Source organism: Pagrus major, chromosome 15, assembly GCF_040436345.1.
Source record: "Pagrus major chromosome 15, Pma_NU_1.0".
NCBI classification, from domain to species: Eukaryota; Metazoa; Chordata; class Actinopteri; order Spariformes; family Sparidae; genus Pagrus; species Pagrus major.
Genome location: NC_133229.1, coordinates 7697750 through 7721155, shown reverse-complemented (window position 1 = coordinate 7721155; position 23406 = coordinate 7697750). Strand labels below are relative to the sequence as shown.

The window sequence follows — 23406 nt, the reverse complement described above, 5'->3', positions numbered from 1 at the left end:
TCCCTCCCTCGATACCTTCCTCGTCCCGTCCCCCCCCCCCTTCTCCCAGGTTGCTGAATGCCAATAAGATTCACTGCGTTCGTGCCAACGCCTTCCAGGACCTGCAGAATCTTTCACTGCTATCGCTCTACGACAACAAGATCCAAACCCTCGCCAAGGGCACCTTCACTTCACTACGAGCGATACAGACCCTGTGAGTGGAACACGCACACACACATAGACCTGCCGCTGTACGCGCTCTGACACATACTGAGCCGTCACCATAAAACATGAGCCAACACAGGAGTTGTTTACTCGCAGGTCTGTGTAATAACACAGGAATGGGATCATGAGGGAGAGAGGAGAGTAAATCTATCATCTCCACAAATATCCGGACACACACACACCCACACACACACACACCACACCCACTCCTTCCACCGTTACCCACATAACATCAGTTCTTTAGAAACGAAGGCCTCCTTTTCTTTCTTTTCCAATAAACAAGGAAAACCACACACTGGTCTCAACACGGACCCCACACTATGGCGTCTGCCATGTGGGAAACACACTGCATGACGTATGCATATACAAGACGTACAAGACACCTGTCGAGGATGATGGATAGTGCTGCCTCTTGGCTCACCACACACACAGAGGGCAATAGGTTTTAGGGTCTTGGTCTAAAACAAGCTTCCTGTTTTGAAAGCATTCTGAAGATGTCATAAAAATACATGTAGAGCATTCCCCAACATAATACAGATGGCAGCACACACTCTTTATACTGAATTAAGGCTGAGTGATATGGTTCAGTCCAAAATGCAGCATCGATGAGCATATTTTGTTACATGTATATACTGTATATAGTGGCCAGTTTATTAATTAGCTAAAACTAAAGCCGTCTAGAAAAGCGGCCCAACAGTAAATCCTACTGCCATGAAGTTGATTTTATGGTTATTTTGAATGCTGTAGTTTGCATTATACTGAGAGTTATTTCTAATATTTTGTCAATCCTCATTAATAGGTCAAATATTAAAAACATCTGTCTACAAGCACAATAAAATCCGCCAGCAGCACAAACATAAGCCTCCACGAGAACCACAAAGTTGAGTGAGTGAATCACAATATGTCAAATGAATGCAAAATCGCCAAAAACAATCACTTTACTGCCTTCTGCTGTTCTACAAACTTTTTTTATACGTGTAAAACAAGAACATCAGGGATTAATTCCGCTGGTATTTCAGTGCAGTCTGTCCAGAATGAATCATTTGGAAAAGTAAAGGTTTTCAACGTTAAAGACATTTTGTGAAATACTGCATGTTTATTCATTTTCTTGCCACAAGTTAGTTAGTAGATCAGTAGCACTGCCATGTCTGTACAGTAAATATGGAGCTACAGCCAGGAGCCGCTTATCTTAGCTTAGCGCTGACTGGAAAGAGGAGAAACAGCTAGCCTGGCTCTTCTCCCAACATGACAGAGCCAAACTAGCTGTCTCCCCCCTTTATTCCATTCTTATGCTAAGCTAAGCTAACTGGCTGCTGCAGATATACACCTGATGTCTTAATATAGTCATAATATAAACATGCAACTTGTAACTCGTCTCTCTTGGCCGTTGTCCCATCAGCTTTCACGTGTGCTCCTTGTCTTTCCCCGCTCACTTTTTCCTCTCTTACCTCTCCCCCTTCTTTCCGATCCACCTCTCCCCCCCTCCCTCTCCAGTCACCTGGCCCAGAACCCATTTATTTGTGACTGTAATCTGAAGTGGCTGGCAGACTACCTGCGCTCCAACCCCATCGAGACCAGCGGCGCCCGTTGTGCCAGCCCCCGCCGCCTTGCGAACAAACGCATCGGACAGATCAAGAGCAAGAAGTTCCGCTGCTCCGGTAGGCCCGCCGGCTCAGAGTCACCGTCTCCAAATGTCTCCTTCTTATTTCCCTCTCGGGCTCTCTATCTCTTAGACAGGCTTTGTTGTTTTTATTCCACTTGTCTCTCTGCTGCTGCTCTGCTCCTACCTTCTCTCTTTCTCTCCACTGGGAGTGGCTATTATCTCTGCATTTACTCCCTTTACCTCATACCACATTTAATGAGTGATCATTCCTGGCAAAAGGTTTTATTCGGCCTATCATTTGCCGCGCCGGTGCTCCTCAATCAATACCTCCCCAGATGAACTTGGGGCCAAGGAGAGAGGGATCGTTCGCTGTTTCTCCATTTCCCCTCCACACTACCACACTGTGAGTCTGGTTTCACATTCAAACCGCAGTGGGCTGAGATCACCAGTCGAGGCTGGTAGAGTTTCTATATGTGCCCACCATTCCTCTGCCCTCTGCCAACCTCAGACTCCCCTCCCTCCATCTCCATCTCCCCCCTGCCCGACATGCTCAGGTTTCCTCCCCCCCCCCTCCATCCCCTCACTCCTCTGCATTGCACTAGCCAGGCCTCACCCACTATTGTGTTTATGCACTGTGCTACGCCGTCTGGCACTCTGCACTGCTGAGGTTTCACACTTCTTTATGGCCTCATTTGTTTGGCTAGACCGAGTGAAGAAGGGAGTCCATGTGTTTTTCTCTTTCTTTTCTCTTTCTTTTTTCACGTTTTGGGTCTTTTTTCCTTCATTCTTTCTCACTGTCTCCCTCCTTCCCTCATGTCACCCTTCCTTAGCAACAGCCAAATATTTACCACCTTTTGACATCGTTACTAGATCCTCCACATTTGCCCTACACAGAGACAGTCCCTGGCTTCTCTGTGTAACTGTCATATACCTTGAGTCATGTTGTCGTCATATATAAGCTCTCTCTATATATATGACTGTTCTGAAGCATAGCATCACCACAGCTATGCAGGCCAGACTTGTCTCACTGACATCCGACCCTCTTTCTTTTCTCCATCACAGCCAAAGAGCAGTACTTCATCCCAGGTGAGTGGCTTGTAAACGTTCACACCTATCATTGTCTCCCTCTATTCTTTAATTATCCACCCGCAGCCATGTAGTGGTGTCATTCTTTCCATTACTTACTGGTCATTTAAATACAATTCTCCAGAGGGTTAAAGGATGAATTCAGTTTATTACAACTTGGCTCTTGTTTTTGTAGTTTTGCCACCATCGCTTTCAGTAATAATAGCTTTTTAAAGGTGCAGTTTGTTGTTTTGGGGAAGACATTTTAATCAGAAGATACAAATTTTTTTTATGCTTAAACAAACTAGATCAACAAACTCTTTATTTTCATGACTGAATAAACAAACTGACCTTAAAGGACAGCACAATTTCATACTGTTTTACTTTATATTTGGCAGACCCTGCCACCGTTCAAGCTTCAAACAGTGTTCTTGGGACCTTATTTTCCTCTGAGAACAGCTTGTTTATTCAGATATGGAAAAAAATAAATATTTCTGAGTTTGTACTATTGTAAATATATAATTCTGAGTTTGAATGTCTTCTCAAAAAACTACAGAGTGCCCCTTTAAGTTATTAAAACAAATTGTTGAGAGCAATCTCTAAAAATAAGTCAGAAGAGGCAACACAAGACAAACTGCCTGCTCTTCTGTGCAATGAGGAATTATTACCAACATTTCTGATGCACTCACTTTTTTTTTAACCTCCATAATTTCTTGAATTAATGGCCGAAACCACGATGTTGTGATAAACCGGATTCATCCTTTAACGTGTCTGAAGTTTGGATGAACTTCAGAGGAAATGATCTGTACAGGAAAAACATTGGCGTTGAAGGGTAAAAGTTGGTGGTAGCAGGTAGGTATTTATACGTGTGAGACCGGCTAATTGGGCCTCTGAATGACCGTACCTATGTGTGCATTTTAATGTGATATACGTGTGAGAGCGTCTGTTTCTCTTCAGCTCTGTTTTCCTAACAGTCTCAGCAGATAGAGTCCAAAGGAAGTGGCTCTTTGCTTTGGCATGAGCACAGACAGTCATTCACCGAGTGGGGCAGAAAAGGAGGGAGGGGGAGAGGGAGAGAGGGACAGAGGGGAAGGAAAGTGTGTCCTTTCTATCAGTAAAAGCTAAAGAAAATAAAGCCCACCAGAGGACCCAGATTCCTATCAGCGGATGTTTCCGGACCTCTTAACAAGAGCACTTCCAAGAAAATAACTAGGAGGAGCAGTGATGTGTGTCGAACTCTGTCTGTGTGTGTGTTTGTGTGTGTGTGTGTCTCTGTGTGTGTATGTCTGTGTGTGTGTGTGTGTGTGTGTGTAAATTAATGTGTCTTTGTGTGCCAAGCTGAGATAAAGCTCGACACCGGCTTAGAGAACAAATGGGAGTACTATGTAAGCAGAAGGAAGATCAAAGCCAAATGTGATTAATGAGAATTTCACCCTCCCTGAATGATAACAATAAAAGCCTGCACAATACACACACGCACACGCTCCGCGCACACAATCGCTGACAGCACGGGAATTCCATAATACATCGATAATGAGGATCCAAGCTGCAGGGAATTATGAGAACTTCTACAACTCCGGTGATGAGTCATTTTTGCGCCTCGGAGAGGGAAAAACCTCATCCCTCTCCTTTGTGTTTTCTCCAGTTTCGTTTTAATCTGCTGACAGTAAAAGTGTCGCCACCACGCACTTGTGACGACGGCGATGACTCAGGCCCACGAATCTCCCCTGGCTCCTCCACATCCTCCAGATCAAAGCGCTGCGCTGTACTTTCATTGCTTCCTCTGTCGCAGGAAATGCCTTTTCCTGTTGTCTGGCCTGGCGAGGGAAAGTTCTTTAATGACCTGCATTAACGTGTCCATCCGCACCCTCCGCCGAGCCACTTGGAGAAGTGACACAGCTTTAGAAAGAGTCCAAGAGAAAGTTGTTGCTGCGAATGCAATTCACTCTTTCACTGTCCAACCATATTCTAATAAAGTCAGCGATGAGGGTTTTGGGGTTAGGTTATGGTTTTAAATGCCGCTCCATTTGTTTAGACAGATTTTTGATACTCAACGGCTGGATTTAGTCCTGGTTGTTTGAGGTTTTCCTGCTCATGAATGTGGTCTGGGTGCCCCACGGTGTCCCGCTGACGTAATCACCAAACCTCAGGCTGAGGGCTGTGCCAGTGTGATGCATGCAAAAGGGAACGGGAGACAAAACGATATTCGAACGGCAAACGCTGAGCTGTTCCCCTCTAAATGGAACATGTGCACACACACATACGCTCTACACACACGTATACACACACTGAGACACAATACACACACTCACACACACTGTTCTAAGTGGCTCCCAGTGCTGTTCCATTATTGAGCAGCCATGATGTAACTGGCAGCACACTTTTTGGCACGTAACGTCTATTCATAGACAGAGGAGGTGCAGGAGAAAATGTCCCACGCTCCCTTTGCTGCCTCATTCTTGCTCTTCCTCTTTCAGGACAGACGTCTCCGCCACTCACCTTTCATATCTCTCTCATCCGTCTCCTCTCGCTGCATGCGTCTATGTCCCTCGTGCCCTCCTTTTCCTCTTTCCTCCCTCCCCTCCGACTCCACCTGTCTACGCTCACTTCCTGTGCACCATTTCAGCCACGTCTCTCTCCCACCATCCTCTCTCCCTCTCCTGGGTGCTCTGCTTCACTGACGCCGGCGGTCCAAATCCTCTTTGGCATCCCTATCTCAATCTCCCCTGCTACTGTTCTTTTCACCCCACTGCGCCCACTCACCTCTCTAAAATAACTCACCCTCGCCCCTCCCCACCCTTCCATCCCCCTCGCCCTCACCCATCCATCTCTCGACCTATGAATAGTAGTGGAGCCGCAGGATGTTCTGAAGGGCGCCTAAGGTTAAAGATTAGGTAGGGATTTCGCCTTTTAGGTCACAACTGCTGACACGCAGCCGTGGAGGGAGTGGATGCATGACTACGAGCATCATGGGAAAGTGAGGCTGATTCAATTTGTGTCGTAACCCTGTCTGCATGTCCTCCTGCTCAGGTACAGAGGACACCCGTCTGAATAATGCCTGTAACAGTGATCCAGTGTGCCCTCCAAAGTGCCGCTGTGAGTCCAACGTGGTGGACTGCTCCAACCTGAAGCTCACCAAGATCCCCGAGCACATCCCTGCATCCACCAGCGAACTGTAAGGAAACAGACAGAAGAGTCTAGAGCTAACAGGGAGAAATAAAGTGGCATGAGAAAGAGTAACGAGATGAATTCTTGAATTTAATTTGAAGGAAGAAAAGTCAAAAACTCACACTGAATATGTAAAGAGGATTATAAATTTTAATGCGTTTGTTTAAACTTTTGCAACTTTTTCTCTCCAGCCGCCTTAACAACAATGAGCTCACCACTCTGGAGGCAACTGGAGTTTTCAAGAGCCTTTCCCAGCTGAAGAAAATGTAAGTGAAACATCCCATTTTACCTTTCTCTAAATAGTCTTATTTTTGCTTTTCTGACCTGCTTTTATTTCCCCCCACAGTAACCTCAGCAACAACAAGATCACGGAGATTGAAGACGGGGCATTTGAAGGCGCGTCGTCCGTCAATGAGCTCCACCTCACGGCCAATCAGATCGACTCGGTCCGAAGCGGGATGTTCCGAGGGCTTGAGGGGCTGCGTATGCTGTGAGTGATGCACAAACAAACAGAATCACACACACAGCCATGTTGACATTTCTAAAATGCAGTGATGGAATGTAAGTACATTTACTTAAAGGAGCACTAGAAGAAATTCAATTCAGTTCAGAATTTTAATATTATCAATATAATGAGGTAACAATACAAACTCAGAACTGAAGTAAGGTCCCAAGAACACTGTCTGAAGATAGAAAGGTGGCAGGGTCCGCCGCATATAAATAAAGTAAAACAGTATGAAGTTGTGTTGTCCTTTAAGGTCAGTTTGTTTATTCAGTTTACTTAGGCATAAAAAAAAATCACACAATGAAGATCTTTCTCTTCTGATTAAAATTTCTCCCCCAAAACCACATAGTGCTCCTTTAAGTACAATTTTGCGGTGTTTGTTCTTTTCTTGAGCATTTCCATTTTCTGCTACGTTAAATGTGCTACTTCAGAGCCAAAGTAGCACATTTTTAAATAAATGTATTTTATCCACAATCAGATAAATAAAAACATTCCAATAGTTGGAAAAATGCTGACTTGTTTGTCCTCATCATTGAATGACTCCTAGTACCGGCCTTAAGTACATTTAAGTAATATTTTAAAACTATACCTTTACTTTTACTCCAGTATGACTTTTGGGTACTTTGCAGCACTGCTGAAATGCAATATAAATATTTCAGATATTTAGGCTGAAGTTTTTATTTTCCTCTTCAGGATGCTGAGGAACAACAAGATCAGCTGTGTCCACAACGACAGCTTCACAGGGCTACACAACGTCCGTCTGCTATCTCTGTACGACAACCAGCTGACCACCATCACTCCCGGGGCCTTCGACACCCTGCAGACCCTCTCCACCCTGTGAGACCCCCGTCATGTGCAGTTTCCACAATCACACATTTTATGTTGCAGTGCTCTAACAAACTCTCTTACGCTCACTCTCTCTCAGTAACCTCCTGGCCAACTCCTTCAACTGTGACTGCCGGCTGGCCTGGCTCGGTGATTGGCTGAGGAGCAGGAAGATCGTGACAGGTAACCCTCGCTGCCAGCGTCCTGGCTTCCTGAAGGAGATCCCTCTGCAGGACGTGGCTCTGCCGGACTTCCGCTGTGAGGAGGGTAGGTGCCTATCGTGATCTGACTCTCTCTTTCTCTCTCTATCTGAAGTTTTGTTGCAGCCTCTCCACTTTAAATGAAGCAATCTGTCTCTTTGAAAGGAGATAAACATCTTCAGTGTAGTAGATGACCTCCACTGCGTGTGAAACAAACCTGTCTGGGTGTGACTGATGAGGATTTGAACTGCACTCTACTGCCGCAATACGTTATGAGCAAGAGCGACTTAAAGTGTCTGAGATCATCCTAAATAATGACCGCTATTGTGCCACTCTTTTGTTTACTGAACAGATTGCTACTCAGCAGTTCCTAAGCTGCTGGTCGATGCCAGGCTGAGTGGAGCTATTGAGCTGTTTGCCTTATTGACCAGTCAGCCTATTTGCACCTGAATGAATGTTAGTCTTGTCTTCAGGCCTCGGGCAGCTTCCTTTCTTTGCTCTTGCTGGTCGATATTACATTAGCGAGGCTCCTCTCGCTCTCTGTCCTGTTTTACTTTTCACATTTTTCACTTCCTCTTTTTTCATTGTCTCACTGCCTCGCCATCAGCTTGAAGGATTATACTGTTCTGGCACTGTCTTGCCTTTAGGTGTGCTTTGTCTTTCTACTCTCTCAACATTTTTTTTTTTGCATCTTTTTTTTTTGCCAGTGATGACAGCTTCTCCTTTTGGCTGTTCTCCATGTCTTTTCTTCCCTCCTGGTCATTCCTCCTCTGTGGTGTCTGACTCCCCTCTATCTCCTCTGTTTTGTCTTTTATTTCCCAGGCCAAGAGGAGTCAAGCTGTGTGCCCAGACCCCAGTGTCCAAGTGAATGTACATGCCTGGAGACTGTGGTGCGCTGCAGTAACAAGCACCTCCACTCGCTGCCCAAAGGCATTCCCAGAAACGTGACTGAACTGTGAGTTCTTTGGCATTAATTAAGCCAACTGCATTTATATCTTATCAGTTTGTGTTCCAGGTGTTATTGTTGCTTTGTATGCCTTTGATGGAGGAAAGGAAACCAAAGGAGCCTCTGTAAAGAGGTAAAGAAAAGGAGCTTAGGAGGTATGAAAGAGATAAGAGCTTGTGAAAACAGCGGAGGCAAAGAAAACAGATCTCATCATTCGAAGAGGGGAAAGGAGTCAATAAACCCTGCAGTTATTCTCTCAGACATTCTTCTTCTGTGTTCCCTGCAGCCCTCAGGGCTCGCACTGATGTCACTCTCACACTCAGAGCCAAGGATCAGTGTGTGTGTGTGTGTGTGTGTGTGTGTGTGTGTGTGTGTGTGTGTGTGTGTGTGTGTGTGTGTGTGTGTATTTGTGTGTGTGTTTGTGTGTGTGTGCATATTTGTGTGAGGGCCAAAAGCCTGTCCACGGGAGCATAGGGGAGCAAGAGGACATTTTAATGAGCAGTTTTCAATGGAAAGGGGAGGGAGTGGAATAGGTCTGGAACTTTCCAATACTGCTTTGAGTGGTTCAGACAAACCCTCACACACATACACACACACATGGATGCACACACACGCTGTGCAAGCCTTAAGGCCTGTCATTGTCCCAGCAGGTGTGACCAGGTGTGCCCCTCTGTTCTGGGCTTTCATCTAGTCATCTGGAGAGTTTGCTACTCCATCATTATCCCAAGTGTCCTCTGCACCGTCATTACCTATCATTACCTCGGAACCCAAAGGCCCCCCTAACTAACCAGGCCTTCCCGCCCTGAGTACAGTCAACAACAATAGCAGGAGAAAGCCCCTGCAGCTGCGCTCAGAGGGACCTGCTCCTAAATCAGCCATTTATCAAGGTGACGGCCCTCTGGTAGCACTTTGTGTTGGCATCCAGCAGGGTGGTTGAAGCCCCGCAGGCATGATGTCAACTGGGGTGGCTTTTACATGCATTAGTGTGTTAACACACACACATGCATGAGCGCACATACATGTGTTTGTACCTCAGTCACTTCAAAAGGAGGGGTGCTGGGTCACATTCAGCAATTGCTGCTAAATAGAAAATGTACAAAAATGTCACTCATAGAGTATGTACCTGGGATAGGATACTCACTAAGCCCGATTTCTAGGCATGAGACACAACATGGTGTCAAAACAGCTTTAAAGGAAGTAATTGAAAGGCAAAACATTCTGCTGTTAGCTGTAACAGGAGATTAAATTGGCTGCAAAAGCATGAGAAGAAATGGTCTGTGTGAAAAGTGTGATTCCCTGGAATAACCACCCAAGGTAAAACGAATCTGCTGACAAAAAGTTAAATGAATGCAGAATTAAATGGACTTTTAACACCAGATTAAACCTAATTAATAATAATAAAAAAAAGATATGGTATCCTCAGTGACTATAATTGAGTATTTCCTTAATAGAATTGAGCAACCCCTCATTAATTACCTTGCAGTTTGATATTCTACATTTTACACTTAAGTAACTTTTCATACAATTAAAAGGTGAAAGAATGTTAGTGAATGAAGATAAAGAGGGATGAATAGGGCGGTCAGGTTGTAATATCTAGACTCTTTTTTCCTTTTTTCTGGTCTTTTTTGACTTCCTGATTGAACTACAGTTTTCTTGAATGTATTGTCACCACAGTGGTTGGATTTAATATTCAATGGTAAATACCATCAGACTACAGAGCAGCTTCATTCATCATTTCTGTGAATGAAGCACAAAGGGCTCGGTTTCATTTGAAATTTACTTTGTAACCATGTAAATATAAGATATTGATACATACTTTATTGTCATTGCATATTAAAATACAACAAAACTTTGTTCGGCAGCAATCCATAACATAGCAGCATCACATGTAAAAAAAAAAAACCTATAAAGAAAATATATATAATAAATAGGTCATATGAAATAAATAGTCCCTAAAAGTATTGACAAAAATCACATGGTCCCAGTCGTAGCTGTTCTGGAGCTCACACAACCTTCCTCCATGTCAACATCTAAACTGATGATAGCAGTGTTATATAGTCATGAGAACGTATTGTATTTTGAAAACTGACTCATTACTGACATGTTTGTGACTCCTTGTTCAGGTATCTGGATGGAAACCAGTTCAGCATTGTGCCAAAGGAGCTGTCTGCCTTCAAATACCTCCAGCTGGTGTAAGTTTTCACCTGTCCGCCTCCTCCGTCTCACTGTGTACATCAATATAGTGAACTTATGCCTTTTACGTTTTTCTTCCAGAGACCTGAGCAACAACAAGATCAACTCTCTGACCAACTCGTCCTTCTCCAACATGAGCCAGCTCACCACTCTGTAAGTCGAGAGCTGCTGTTTCATTCTAGTACTGACAGTAGGCTGGAAACAGATGAGTTTTATAGGCATACATGTGTAATTATTTCTACATTACAGAATCCTGAGCTACAATTCCCTGCGTTGTATCCCCAAGATGGCCTTCAGTGGACTCCACTCTCTCAGACTGCTGTGAGTTTATTTTTATATTTCAAATGCATCCATATACAGTACGTTCATCTCGGTTTAGGGGTGAGTCTTATAATCCTATTTTTAACCCAAAATGTATCTAGTCAGTGAGAGTTTCTATTCTTTCCCATGCAAATCAAGTGTTTTAAATGCTTCTTTGTTGTCACATAATTTCGGGACACAAGGCTCCGAACAATTGAAGTTATTTTGAAAGAAGAAAGCAGAGGCTCACTTTCAGTCTAAATGAGTTATTAGGGAGGATATTTTTACAGCGCGCACTGACTACAGAGACAGTGCGGCAGATGCTGAGAATCTTTGATTGACTCCAGAGGACTGAAACGCAGCCTAAACAGTTATGACAGCTTATGAATTCACACACACACACGTACACAACCTACGACCTATTTTCTCTGTAGTGTTGTTCCAGCTCCTATCCTGCCTACACTTTGTCTTCAGACATCTGCCCAGTCTGCCCGCTCACCTCCAAATGCCCCGAGCTCATCACCGCCCTCGCCCTCGGGGCCAAACACTCGCCCTCACAACCCACTGTACAAAATCACTCTGACACTGATTACCACTGAATGTTTGCCCCCGGTAACTGTAATGGTTTTGACTCAGCCTCCGGGCTTTAATAAAGTTATGAAGTCTTTGATTGTGCACTCTCAGTGACCGTGGGCTCCCCATGGATGAATTGGTCTGCTAAATAACTGAGATGTAGAATTTAAAGGCACCCGACAGATGGATGACGAAAGCAAACCAGTCTTTGGAGCAGCATCCAAAGATACAGCGCACACACTTTAACTCGAATGTACAGTTTAGTCCTGCGAGGTAGAAACAGAGTCCAGGCCCGGCAGAACTCCTTATGAGATTATGTATGCATCTGTGTGTGTATATGTGTGTGTCTGTATGCATAACTTGAATGTTTGTCATCTACTGGCTCGGTGCCCGTTAGTATGTGTGTGGGAGTAGACATATCGGCCTTCCATGTGTGCTCCTAGCAGGCACACTTTTTACTACTGACAACAAAGCTTCAACAAAGCCTCTTTTTTACGGCAGGATTCGACTAAAGTCCCGATCATTACGAGGCACAAAGCGTAAGAGCCCTTTTAGCGTGGAATGAGAGTGAAGCTCGGTCATCATTAGCCGATGCCGCCTTGCTAGCCCGGGCTCGCCGCTTTGATCTCTAATGAAGCTGCATCCGTTATTTCTGCTCTTACTCACTCACGCCACCTTCACTTTTAAAATGTTCCCTGTGCAAGTGTGCTAGACACCATGTGAGGCCCTCCCCCCAACACACACACACACCATTCAAGCTTAGAACTATACAAGCTCAGACACACACACACATTTACATGCAGACTGTCTGCACTACCTTATTGTCTCAGTCCAAATGAAGCAGAAAACTTTGATGTCTTTACTGCTGGTGTGATCAATCATAAGTCTCCTATTAAATGTCAATTGGTGCCATGGCTTTTTTTTTAACTAAGCGATGCTGTGGGGGTGCAACAAAACTGAAGCGACAATGAGCTCCTTTTAATAGTTTCAACTTTAAGACCCCACACCGGATTCAAAGTTCAACGCTGGAAGCTTCATAGAAAACCACAGCGAGATGCAGAAAGCCGTCTATGCACACTGAGGTGCCAAAGCCTTTATAAAGCTGCACCTTTGGCTTTACAGAGCAGTAAAGAGGAGAAGAATCATTAACGCTCAAGGCTTCAAACAGACCAGGGGTCTGAGCCTGGCATGGATGTGGTGCGGTTTGGTGCAAGTGTGCATACGTGTGTGTGTGTGTGTGTGTGTGTGTGTGTGTGTGTGTATGTGTGCACGCGTGCGTGCGATGGTTGTGGTTTGAGCTGCAGATTAATAAGCTGCTAATTGGCCTGCTGGGTATTAGGTGTGAGGTGAGCGAGCTGAGAGAGCGCTAGGGCGTGGCCTGCCACGGTTTGGGTGGGAAGCTGTGAGAAAAGAAAGTGATATGGAAGATTGTGATGAAGGGAAAGAAAGTGAATGCCAGGGTCACATGATCCTCAACGCAAGAGCTAAAGCACAACATGTAGCTCAGAGGACATATAGAATCACAAAACATTATTAACTGCATTTGAGCTGCAAAGATGAATTATTGCTTGTTGATTATTAAAGGGTAAAGTAGATATAAAGCTTTTTGTGTCTCCAGAGGAAGCTGAATGTAAGCTGATAAACTGACTCAAGTGATGTCACTCAGTGGCTAAGTTGCATTGTGGCTAATAAGTGGCAGGTTTTGAAATGGAAGAAGAATGTGTGGACTAAATAAAATGTATCTCTCCAGATCTCTCATTTGATTTTAAACTGTCCATAATGAGTCTAACAGAGTTACAGGAGTGCAATTCTTCTTTAAAAAACCTGGAGCCTACATTACCCACAATGCAACTGAGCCACTGAGGTGGGAAAAAAAGATTAAATTCTGTGATTCCAGCTTCCTAAACGTGAATATTACCTGGTTTCTTTACTCCTCTCTGACAGTAAACTGAATATCTTTGGGTCATGGACAAGACACGATATTTGAGGACGTCATTTTGGGCTTTGGGAAATGCTGATGGATAATTTTTTTTTACCATTTTCTGGCGTTTTATAAACCAAAAAACTGATCAATTAATCCAGAAAATCATCTACAGATTAATGGACATTGAAAATAATCCTTAGTTGCAGCTCTTAACTCGTTGCAGGTGAACAAGTCCGTGTGAAAATCTTGAAGAAGTTCAGTTGGCCAGCCTGTACAGAACTTGATTTTAGTCCTAAACCACCATTTTGCCGGTCCAGAAACATCAAATGCAATAAGAGATAAATTGACAGAGGTGAGATGGAGTGATGTAATGACACACAGCTGTAGAAAAGAAAAGTAAAAAGACGGAGAGACAGACAGAGAGAGCGTTAGTACGAGAGCGGATCAGGTTTCTTACTGGAGACTCCCTGGCTCCTTTCTCCCATACGATCTGTGCCTGGCTGGCACACGGTTGCTGGCTTCATGCCCTCAGTATCCTAACAGTTCCCCGACTACCACAACCCGACTACTCGCTCCACACTAATAAGCATTCTCCCCCGCACACAGGCCAATTAACTTGTTGTCTCAGACGGTTATATTATTGTACATTTTCCCTTTTGCACTCAAGCATGGCTCATTATCCTTACACTGACAAGCTTCACTGTCTGTGTCCTTTCACCTGACTCTTCCACAGCTTAGCGGTAATTCACAGATCAAACAAAGGAGGAAGTAGTGTTTCAAAGTCTGTTTATACATCAGTTCTCTTTGTCCAGGCACAGAAAGCAGATGTGTCATGTGTGGTGCTGAGGACTGAGCTGTGGTAACATTAGCGTGCGGTCAGCTCGAGGTTGGAGGTGGTAATGACCCTGCGGATTACAGCAGCCATCAGTCAACGAAGCATTAAGCCATGTTGGCTTGTCACCCTCGATAGTAGTCAGAGAAAACAGTGTGTATGGACACAGACATTCATATACATGCATGTGACCAAATATGCAAGCATATAAATAAAGCTGTTAATCTGCACACACACGATTACACTAATGTTTTTCACTGTCCCACATGTGGTGCAACTCTGTTACCCCCCCTCCCTGTACACTTGCTGGCCCTGCCAGCCAGACGCACATAGAAACCTGACACCAGTCTTTTCCAGACTTACAGAGCCTCACATCGTTGCCAGCTGCACAAGGCTCAACCAGAAATACAAACCACCTACCACCCCGCACAATACTGAAATATCCCTCAACATATTTCCTGTTATTCTTGGTTGTAGCTGTCCGGAAACAAAGTATTGCATGTAGGCTACAACTAATGTTTATTGTCATTATGGACTAAAGTTGTTTTCTTGAATATTTGTTTCGTCCATAGTTTCCCAAGATGACATTTTTTAAAATTGCTTGCTTGGTCTGGTTAACAGTACAAAACTCAGAAGAAACTCCATTGTCTAACGTAGAAGCTTATGAAAACCGACAAATCCTCACACTTGAGAAGCTGTACTGAGCAAATGTTTGGTCTTTTTGCTTTAACTGTGACTTAAAGGAAAGGTTCAAGCAAAAATGGAAATTCAGTCATTATCTACTCACTCCCATGCCGATGGAAGGTCGGGTGAAGTTTCGTAGCCCACAAAACATTTCTGGAGCTTCACAGCCAAAGAGTGCAATGCTCTTTTTCCTAAACAACAGCAGTAAATGGGGACAACTTTCTATCGGCATGGGGATGAGTAGATAATGACTGAATTTTCATTTTTGTGTGAACTTTTCCTTTAAGTGATTAACTGATTATCAAAATAGCCAATTAATCTTCTGTCAATCAACTAATCAATGACTCATCTAATCATTACAGCAATTAGAGTTGCACAATAGAGCAGTTAGTTCCTGTGCTTTAACATGTTCACGGTCATTCATTTTCTCTTTTCTCTCCTCCCCTCAGGTCTCTCCATGGCAACGAGATCTCAGAGCTTCCCGATGGCATCTTCAACGACGTGGCCTCACTTTCCCACTTGTAAGTACACACACAACTGTATGCCCCGATGGCAGCCCGTGTGATACCATCTGCACTTACCACCGAGTTTGTGTATTCTACACACATGTTCACACACGCACGCGTACACACTGTGAGGCACAGAGGGGGTCTGGTCAGACAGCCAGAGAGTGTGGCTCACAGTGGCCTGTCTGTAGTCCTCTTTGGTGGGCTCCGCATGAGCCAAGCCCTCCCTTAATCAGCCGCGGCCCTGTGGTTAAAGCAACACACAGACCCCTGTACTGTCTCATCTCCCTGTCACATCTCAATAACACACACACAGACGTTCACTAGCACACACAGATTCTCCATGGTCTGCGGACTTCACTGTTTGTTTATTTATGTCTGTATTTTTATGTGTGTGCGTCGGGTGTGTGTTTTGTGTAGCCGTTGTGTGGTTGTGGACACATGTAAAACTACACTGAAGTATCTCTGCCATCCAGCCCCAATAGTCACATCATCCCTTGACAGTCACCAATCAATAGACCTATCAGTGTCAGACTTGGAGAGGAAGAAGGGTGGACAGGGAGAGCTAAACAAAGCCATTTTTTTGGAGAGCAGTACAAGAGTCAAGGCTGCGTAAAAAAAACATGGCTCAGGGAGGGACGGAGGAGAGCCATTGATCCACAGTCACAGTCAAGTGGCTTTCATGTTAGCAGATGTCAGGTGTCAGCTATTGGCCCGGCCTGAAAGATGAGCCTGTGCTCCAGCGTAATGGAACAGCATCGATTCAGGAGTGTTTGTGCATCCAGCGGGAGGACAGAGCGGCATTGATTCACGAGTGCCATGACAGAAGTGGTTAAGAGTGCCTTCTGTTCACACCTTTGCCTATAATTGAGAAGCCCTCCTTCAGATGATTTATGGCACAAAGTGGCATTGAGCATTAAACTTCAAATCTGTTTTACTCTCAGAAGCAGTTTGTAAAGTACAGCAAGTTGAGTTTGGCATGGGATGCTTTAAGTGAGGGTGTAGAGCCCCCTGCTGGTGATGGCGTGTAATACAGTGACACAGCCAGAAAAATCATTGATGCGTTTATTCTTTCTGCTTTGTCAGGGCGATCGGTGCCAACCCCTTGTACTGTGACTGTCGCCTGCGCTGGCTCTCTGATTGGGTGAAGACCGGCTACAAAGAGCCTGGCATCGCCCGATGTGCTGGCCCGCAGGGGATGGAGGGCAAACTGCTGCTCACCACACCTGCAAAGAAGTTTGAATGTTCAGGTGAGTTGCTGTGTTGGATATAATATGAGTAGAACTCAGTGGTGGATGAAGTATTCAGATCCTTCTCAGTTACTGCTGTACTGTACAGTAATACCATACTGTGAAAATACAACAAGTAAAGTCCTGCTTTCAAAACCTTACTGAAGTATTAACGGCAAAATGTACTTAAAGTATCAGAAAAGAAAAAGTGCTCAGTATGCAGTAAAATGATCCCTGACAGTGTTTTACTATTATATCTTGGATCAAGTAATGCATCATTTCTATAAGATCAACATGTTTGTAGCATTGCTGTCTTGTATCATGTATTTCATAAAAGTAAACATTTAATGAGCTCAGACAAACAGTCTGTTTTCAGTTTTATGACAATGCTTTTTCCAGCTAATCCAAGAGAGTTTATATAGCTGAAAAAGCAGGATCATAACTCCAACCCATAAAGGAACACTTGATCCTTCAGTTTATCAGACAGTTCAAATTTAAAATCACAGATTGTGGAGTTTCCCAATGTTTTTCACTGGACAGGAAGGGTAGGAAAAATTGTAGTAGTGGAGTACAAAGTACAATATTTGGCCCTGAAATGTAGAAGTATAAAGTTGCATATTATATTAAATACTCTAGTAAAGTACAAATACCTTGAATTTGATTAAATGTACTTACTTACATTCCACCACTGGTAGCACTAGTACCTATGCACAGTTCATTCTCATCAGTCTGGTATTTTCCCATAGGAGATGTGGACACTGCCGTGCTGGCCAAGTGTAACCCCTGTCTGTCCGGTCCCTGTCTGAACCAAGGCATCTGTCACAGCGACCTGGTGGAGATCTACAGGTGCAGCTGTCCTCCAGGATTCAAGGTCAGAGCCTGTTTGTGAAGAGTGGTCTTGAGGTCTGTATAATTTATAGCAAAAAGTGAACGTTGCCTCTGTTCTCCATCTCAGGGCAAGAACTGTGAGACGGCTCTGAATGCCTGCGTGAGCAACCCGTGTGCCAACGGAGGAACCTGCCAAGTGAACGAGGACGAGGGAGGATACAGGTGAGGGGGACGAGCTTTGGAATCGGTGCAGCAATGACATGAAATCTTATTTATCTCATAAAGAGCTCGGCGTGATGATGTAATGAGTGTTGTGTGTTGTCGCAGTTGCACATGTCCACTGGGCTTTGAGGGCCCAACTTGCCAAACCAACATCGACGACTGCGATGACAACGACTGTGACAACGGAGGAACCTGCATCGATGGAGTCAACAACTACACTTGTTTTTGTCCCCCCTACTACACAGGTGTGTAGTTCATACAGCACAGTTTGACTCAAGGGGCAACTGGAACAGCAAAAGTCCCCTGTGCAAGAAAGCAAAATATTTTATCTGAAATTGTTCCAGGTTTATTAATGCAAATACTTTCTTCTGTGTAGGGGAGATGTGCGAAGAAATGGAAGATGTGTGTGCCCCAGGAAGAAGCCCCTGCCAACATCAGTCTACCTGCCTCATCACCTCCACTGGACCCAAGTAAGTGTTGGCTGCCGGCAACATCAGATGCAGCAAAAATAGATGAAAAGTAGATGTTATTTATAGACTAGGACGTAGTTTTCTCCTCGTTCAGCCTGATTATAATATTGTGTTTCTGTACTGCAGGTGTGTGTGCTCTCCTGGTTATGTTGGCGACGACTGCAGTTTAGACTACAATGACTGTGAGGAGCATCGCTGTCAGAATGGAGCTCAGTGTTTGGATGAGCTGAATGGATACTCCTGCATCTGTCCCGAAGGATACGGGTGAGAGGAGCACAGATTTAACACACACTGGCGCTACTTCCACTGCTTTACAAACATCATCCTCATCCTGAAATAATCCCTCGCTCTCCTTCTCTCTATAGCGGTCAACTGTGTGAGGTTCCCCCATCTCCGCTGTCCCTGTGTGAGCTGGCCGACTGCCAGAACAACGCCCCATGTGTGGAGCGAGGAGGGCGTGCTCTCTGTCAGTGTCCTCCAGAGTTTGGCGGTCCACGCTGTGAGAAGCTGGTCAGCGTCAACTTTGTTGACAGAGACTCCTACTTACTGCTCTCTGACCTCAAGAACTGGCCTCAAGCTAACATCACCCTTCAGGTACTGACAGATTGTGTTAATGTGTGACATGTGTATGATTTCTGTTTGTTGACATGGCTTATCTGATGTCACTGTTTTGTTGCGGGAACAACAAAATGGATGTTGCTCCAGGACCATCATTTCAAAGGCATTAGAGCCCCACATCTGGAGCAAACACTTGTGGTTAAATGGGCCAAGTGCAGGACTCTCACAAGGGACTGGGCTTTGTATCCTGTTTGGGACATATTATTATACTGTTCACTTGTATTTCCCATTTGTTTTTCTATCTCAGTTTGGTTGGGTTAAAAAATTGGCTACCTGTCAAATTCAAACATGAAACAAACAGGACGCAGCATATCACCTGGATTAATGCTTACTGCTACTAACTGTACCTGCAGTTCACATGCTAGCTCAGTTAGTCTCATGACGTGCGGTCTGGACTGGGAGCTCCAGGGCCAGGGGACTGTTGCTGCTTAAATCGCTAGCACAGGAGCTTTGGACTGAGGTTAACTGGTTAGCATGCTAACTTCAGTAGATATCTCCACAACACAATACAAAGATGTTATAACATCAAAACTGTTATTTCTTCACATTCTGTTAATAATTTTAGTACATTTTTGAATGTTTACTGAAAACTAAAATTCCTTCACACTGTCCCTTTAAAGCAGCAAAAATACTTCAGTTTAGGAACAGAGGCTTTCTGTTAAAACACACCCTTTCGCAATGTTATGCATGTGTTACAAAGGATAACTTCATGTGCATACTTTTCCAATTTTATTGCCAAGTTTCAAAGCTATGACAGTACAAAACGGGACTGGTAGCTACAATGACGGCGCTGGATAACATTAATTATGACGTTACAGGACGAACACCAACACAGCGATATCAGATTGTACGTGTTTATGCTGCCAGCCTGAAACCTGAATACTTCAAATGTCTAATGCAAACATTTTCTCTGTTTAGGTGTCAACAGCTGAGGATAATGGTATCCTTCTGTATAATGGAGACAATGATCATATAGCAGTGGAGCTTTATCAAGGTCACGTCAAGGTCAGCTATGACCCAGGCAGCCAGCCGGGACACGCCATCTACAGGTAAGCTGCCATGAACCCTTTAACAGGCGGAAGTTTGCTGTCAGGCTGATTCTTGATGAAAAGGTGGCGTTTGTTTGTTTATATCTTACATCCGATCTCTGTTTTCCTTCGCCAGCACCGAGACCATCAACGATGGCCAGTTCCACACAGTAGAGCTGGTGACCTTTGACCAGATGGTGAACCTGTCCATTGACGGGGGTCTCCCTACCACAATGGACAGCTTCGGGGCGGTGCGGCCCCTCAACGGGGAGGCTCCACTATACGTGGGGGGTAGGGGCCCTCTCCAGAACACACCTCCCTCCTCTGCAGGCACTCTTAACTACTACACTACTGTCAATCACCACCCCTCCCCCCTCGCTTTGTCACCACCGCAACCAACCCCTCCTCTCAACCATGCAACCCTTCAACCCCATCCTACCTCCACCCAAATCCTATCCTCCACTCACACCATCATGACTGTGTTTGTTAGGGCCCACACAATAATTAGACCTCCCTATACTCCATATGTAATGAACAAGCGACCCTTCTCACTTTAACAGACGAAACAGAGAGTTTAAAAAATGACAGATCACAACCTATAATGAGCATACAATGCACCACTTGATCCAATATATCTGCACTTTCTGCAGTGTGTAAAGTACGCCCTCTAGTGATGACCATAAGAACTACCAGACACAGTCTTTCCTTCAGATTTGTTTTGTATTCGCATGGATTGTCTGCCCAAAATGCAACCATATTTATACGTAATGTGTGATTTAGCCACTCCTGAAGTTAATGCAATTAAAACATTTGGTTGATTAATGAAAAAATCAAAAGCATTTTGAACATTTTTTTTGTAGGCCCAGTCTTAGGGCTGACATGACAGTTAGCTCAGGAGTGGCTCAGAATTTGTAGTTTGTGTCGTGTCGTGATGTGATGTGATGTGTCGTGTTGTGATGTACTGACTGTTATTCATACAACACTACAGGAGATCGTTTCCCATACCTCTTTACCTTTTGCTGTCCTCTGTTTCAAGGATGATGTGTCTTGCAGTGCAAATTTAAAAAAAAATCTATTTTAAAGAGTTGCTATGTGAATTTGTAAATGCACTGTTGGGACACACGTGTTTGAAAAAGCCTTCCTCCATTACACTCATACCAGCCCTGTGTTAGTTGTCTGTTTGTGATCCAGTACACACATCTTCACCCCTTTAAACATCCTCTCTGTACTCTCTCTCCTCCTCCAGGCATGCCGGTGGATGTACACTCGGGCACTTTCCGTCTCTGGCAGATCCAGAACGGTTCCAGTTTCCATGGCTGCATCCAGAACCTGTACATCAACAACGAGCTCCAGGACTTCACCAAGACCCAGATGAAGCCTGGCGTGGTACCGGGCTGCGAGCCCTGCAAGAAGATCTACTGCGTACATGGCATCTGCCAGCCTGATGGGGTCCAGGGACCGGTGTGCCACTGCCAGCCAGGCTGGAGCGGGCCGCACTGTGACCAACCTGCTACCAATCCCTGCCAGGGCAGCAAGTATGTTAGCAAATGGGTTACATAATTTATACTGCACTTTGCTTTACCTGGCAATGGGCAGTGGGGACTTAAATATCAAAAGTAAAAGTACTTGTTCTGCAGAAAACTGGCTTCTGCGACTTATACTGTGTGTTATAAAACATTACATTGTAAGTTAATACTGATGCAAAAACAAGATGACTAATGGGGTAGGAAAAAAGAAAAGGTTATGTTTGGGATTTTTTAATTATCTTTATCTTATGAAAAATGTCTCTTTGGTGGGAGCCAACAACCAATTAGTCTACATAAACAGATATCTGCATTTGAATGCAGTTTCTGTCGGCAAGAGACAAGATTTTGGCATCAAAAGCACTCTGTTTCTGTTTATTGTTGAGTAGTTTTGACTAATCACATTTGAGTCGGCTTTGGTTGCGAGCAGGTAAGAGCAAAAGATGCAAACGCCTTGGCTGAAATTACAATCTGCTATTGTACGATGTTGACAACTCAAGACAAAATGTTTAGGAACAAGGCAAAAAGTTTGGGAACCGCTTGTGTAGTGTTTTACAATGTTTTGTATTTTAAAGTCTTAATCTGAAAAGAAAAGAAGTAGCTTGTAACTTAATCTGTACGGTTAATGTAGTAGAGTATAAAGTACAATATTTCTGTCTGAGCTGTAGTGGACCAGAGGTATAAAACAACATAAAATGGAAATACTCAAGTCCCTCAAAATGGTACTCAAGTACAGTATTTGGGTACAAGTACTTAATTATTTTTCACCACTGGCAATTGGGAATCTTTTTCAATGCTGCAAATCCACGATATGGTCTTGAAGCATGATCTTTATTTAAATATTCAGCCTGTTCACTGACAGTAAATTTGATCGAAGTTAACGTCTCTTACTAGGTGCGTCCATGGAAAGTGCATCCCACTGGACACTCAGTCGTACCGCTGCGAGTGTGTGGAGGGTTACCGCGGTGCCCTGTGTAACCAACAGGGCGAGCTCTTCAACCCCTGCCGACGCCTGTCCTGCAAACACGGCCGCTGCCAGATCTCAGACACGGGGGACGCCTACTGTCACTGCGAAAGTGGCTACACTGGAGAACTCTGTGACGCAGGTTGGTTCACTCAGTCAGTCTGAAACTTTAAAATGAAGGTAGTATTATTTAGTGATCATACTCATGTCTGTGTTCCCGTTTTCCAGAGTCCGAGTGTCGAGGGGAGCCTGTGCGAGACTTCTACCAGGTACAGCGAGGTTACGCCATCTGCCAGACAACACGCATGGTCTCCTGGGTGGAGTGCACCGGCGCCTGCGACACGGGGGCCTGCTGCGCCAGCCAGAGAATGAAGCGCCGGAAATACACCTTCGAATGCAGCGATGGAACCTCCTTCAGCGAGGAAGTGGAAAAGACCATCAAGTGCGGCTGCGTGGGCTGCATGTAGCGCCATTCGCTCGCATTTCCTGCTGCTGCCGCCGAGCAGAAGATAGAAAGAGAGAAAGGAAGGAAGGAAGGAGGGAAGAGAGAGGACTGGAGGAAAGCGAGGGAGGGAAAGAAAGAAAGAGAGAGAGTATAAAGAGTATATATAAAACCTCTATCTATATATTATGGACAACAATGTTTGTAAAATAGGACATTTCCTCCCCTTCCAAGGGTGTGTGACCTACAGTAACACAGAGAAAACAACATCATGAGCAACAATGTAGAAGTGACAACAACGGCAACAAAACCATTGTATCTGCAACATTGTTCCAAGGGGTCCAGAGATTTCAAAGGTGTTGCATTCAGAGTGAGGCATCCCTCCAACCCAAATTACCCAGTGTGAATTCCCCATCCATCTGCGAGGCCTCTGACAGCCTAGCCACCATCTACCATCTTTACTCCGTGGAGGCAGCGAGGACAGTGGGGTCCAGCCCGGCTGAGAGCGGCAGAGGCGAGGCGGAGAAAGACAAAAAGAGAGAAACAGAGAGCTG

At 44.7% G+C, this 23406-nt stretch overlaps 1 protein-coding gene across 2 annotated transcripts in view; it reads left to right on the top strand.

Moving 5' to 3' along the window:
* slit1a (slit homolog 1a (Drosophila)) overlaps window positions 1-22940 on the top strand; it is a 90493-nt gene extending 67553 nt beyond the window's left edge. The window contains exons 13-37 of one of the 2 annotated variants that reach the window (XM_073481556.1): window positions 50-193; window positions 1699-1862; window positions 2870-2893; window positions 5903-6047; window positions 6232-6306; window positions 6387-6530; window positions 7239-7382; window positions 7471-7637; window positions 8393-8525; window positions 10640-10708; window positions 10791-10862; window positions 10959-11030; window positions 15472-15543; window positions 16615-16778; window positions 17504-17628; window positions 17713-17807; window positions 17913-18052; window positions 18184-18277; window positions 18404-18541; window positions 18643-18871; window positions 19814-19944; window positions 20060-20214; window positions 21170-21458; window positions 22341-22552; window positions 22639-22940. In XM_073481556.1, coding sequence (XP_073337657.1) covers window positions 50-193; window positions 1699-1862; window positions 2870-2893; window positions 5903-6047; window positions 6232-6306; window positions 6387-6530; window positions 7239-7382; window positions 7471-7637; window positions 8393-8525; window positions 10640-10708; window positions 10791-10862; window positions 10959-11030; window positions 15472-15543; window positions 16615-16778; window positions 17504-17628; window positions 17713-17807; window positions 17913-18052; window positions 18184-18277; window positions 18404-18541; window positions 18643-18871; window positions 19814-19944; window positions 20060-20214; window positions 21170-21458; window positions 22341-22552; window positions 22639-22877 — 3436 coding nt within the window. In that variant the 3' untranslated portion in view covers window positions 22878-22940. The remainder of the gene's footprint in view (window positions 1-49; window positions 194-1698; window positions 1863-2869; window positions 2894-5902; window positions 6048-6231; window positions 6307-6386; window positions 6531-7238; window positions 7383-7470; window positions 7638-8392; window positions 8526-10639; window positions 10709-10790; window positions 10863-10958; window positions 11031-15471; window positions 15544-16614; window positions 16779-17503; window positions 17629-17712; window positions 17808-17912; window positions 18053-18183; window positions 18278-18403; window positions 18542-18642; window positions 18872-19813; window positions 19945-20059; window positions 20215-21169; window positions 21459-22340; window positions 22553-22638) is intronic. The other variant, XM_073481557.1, reaches the window with a different exon arrangement.
* Window positions 22941-23406: the final 466 nt, after the last annotated feature.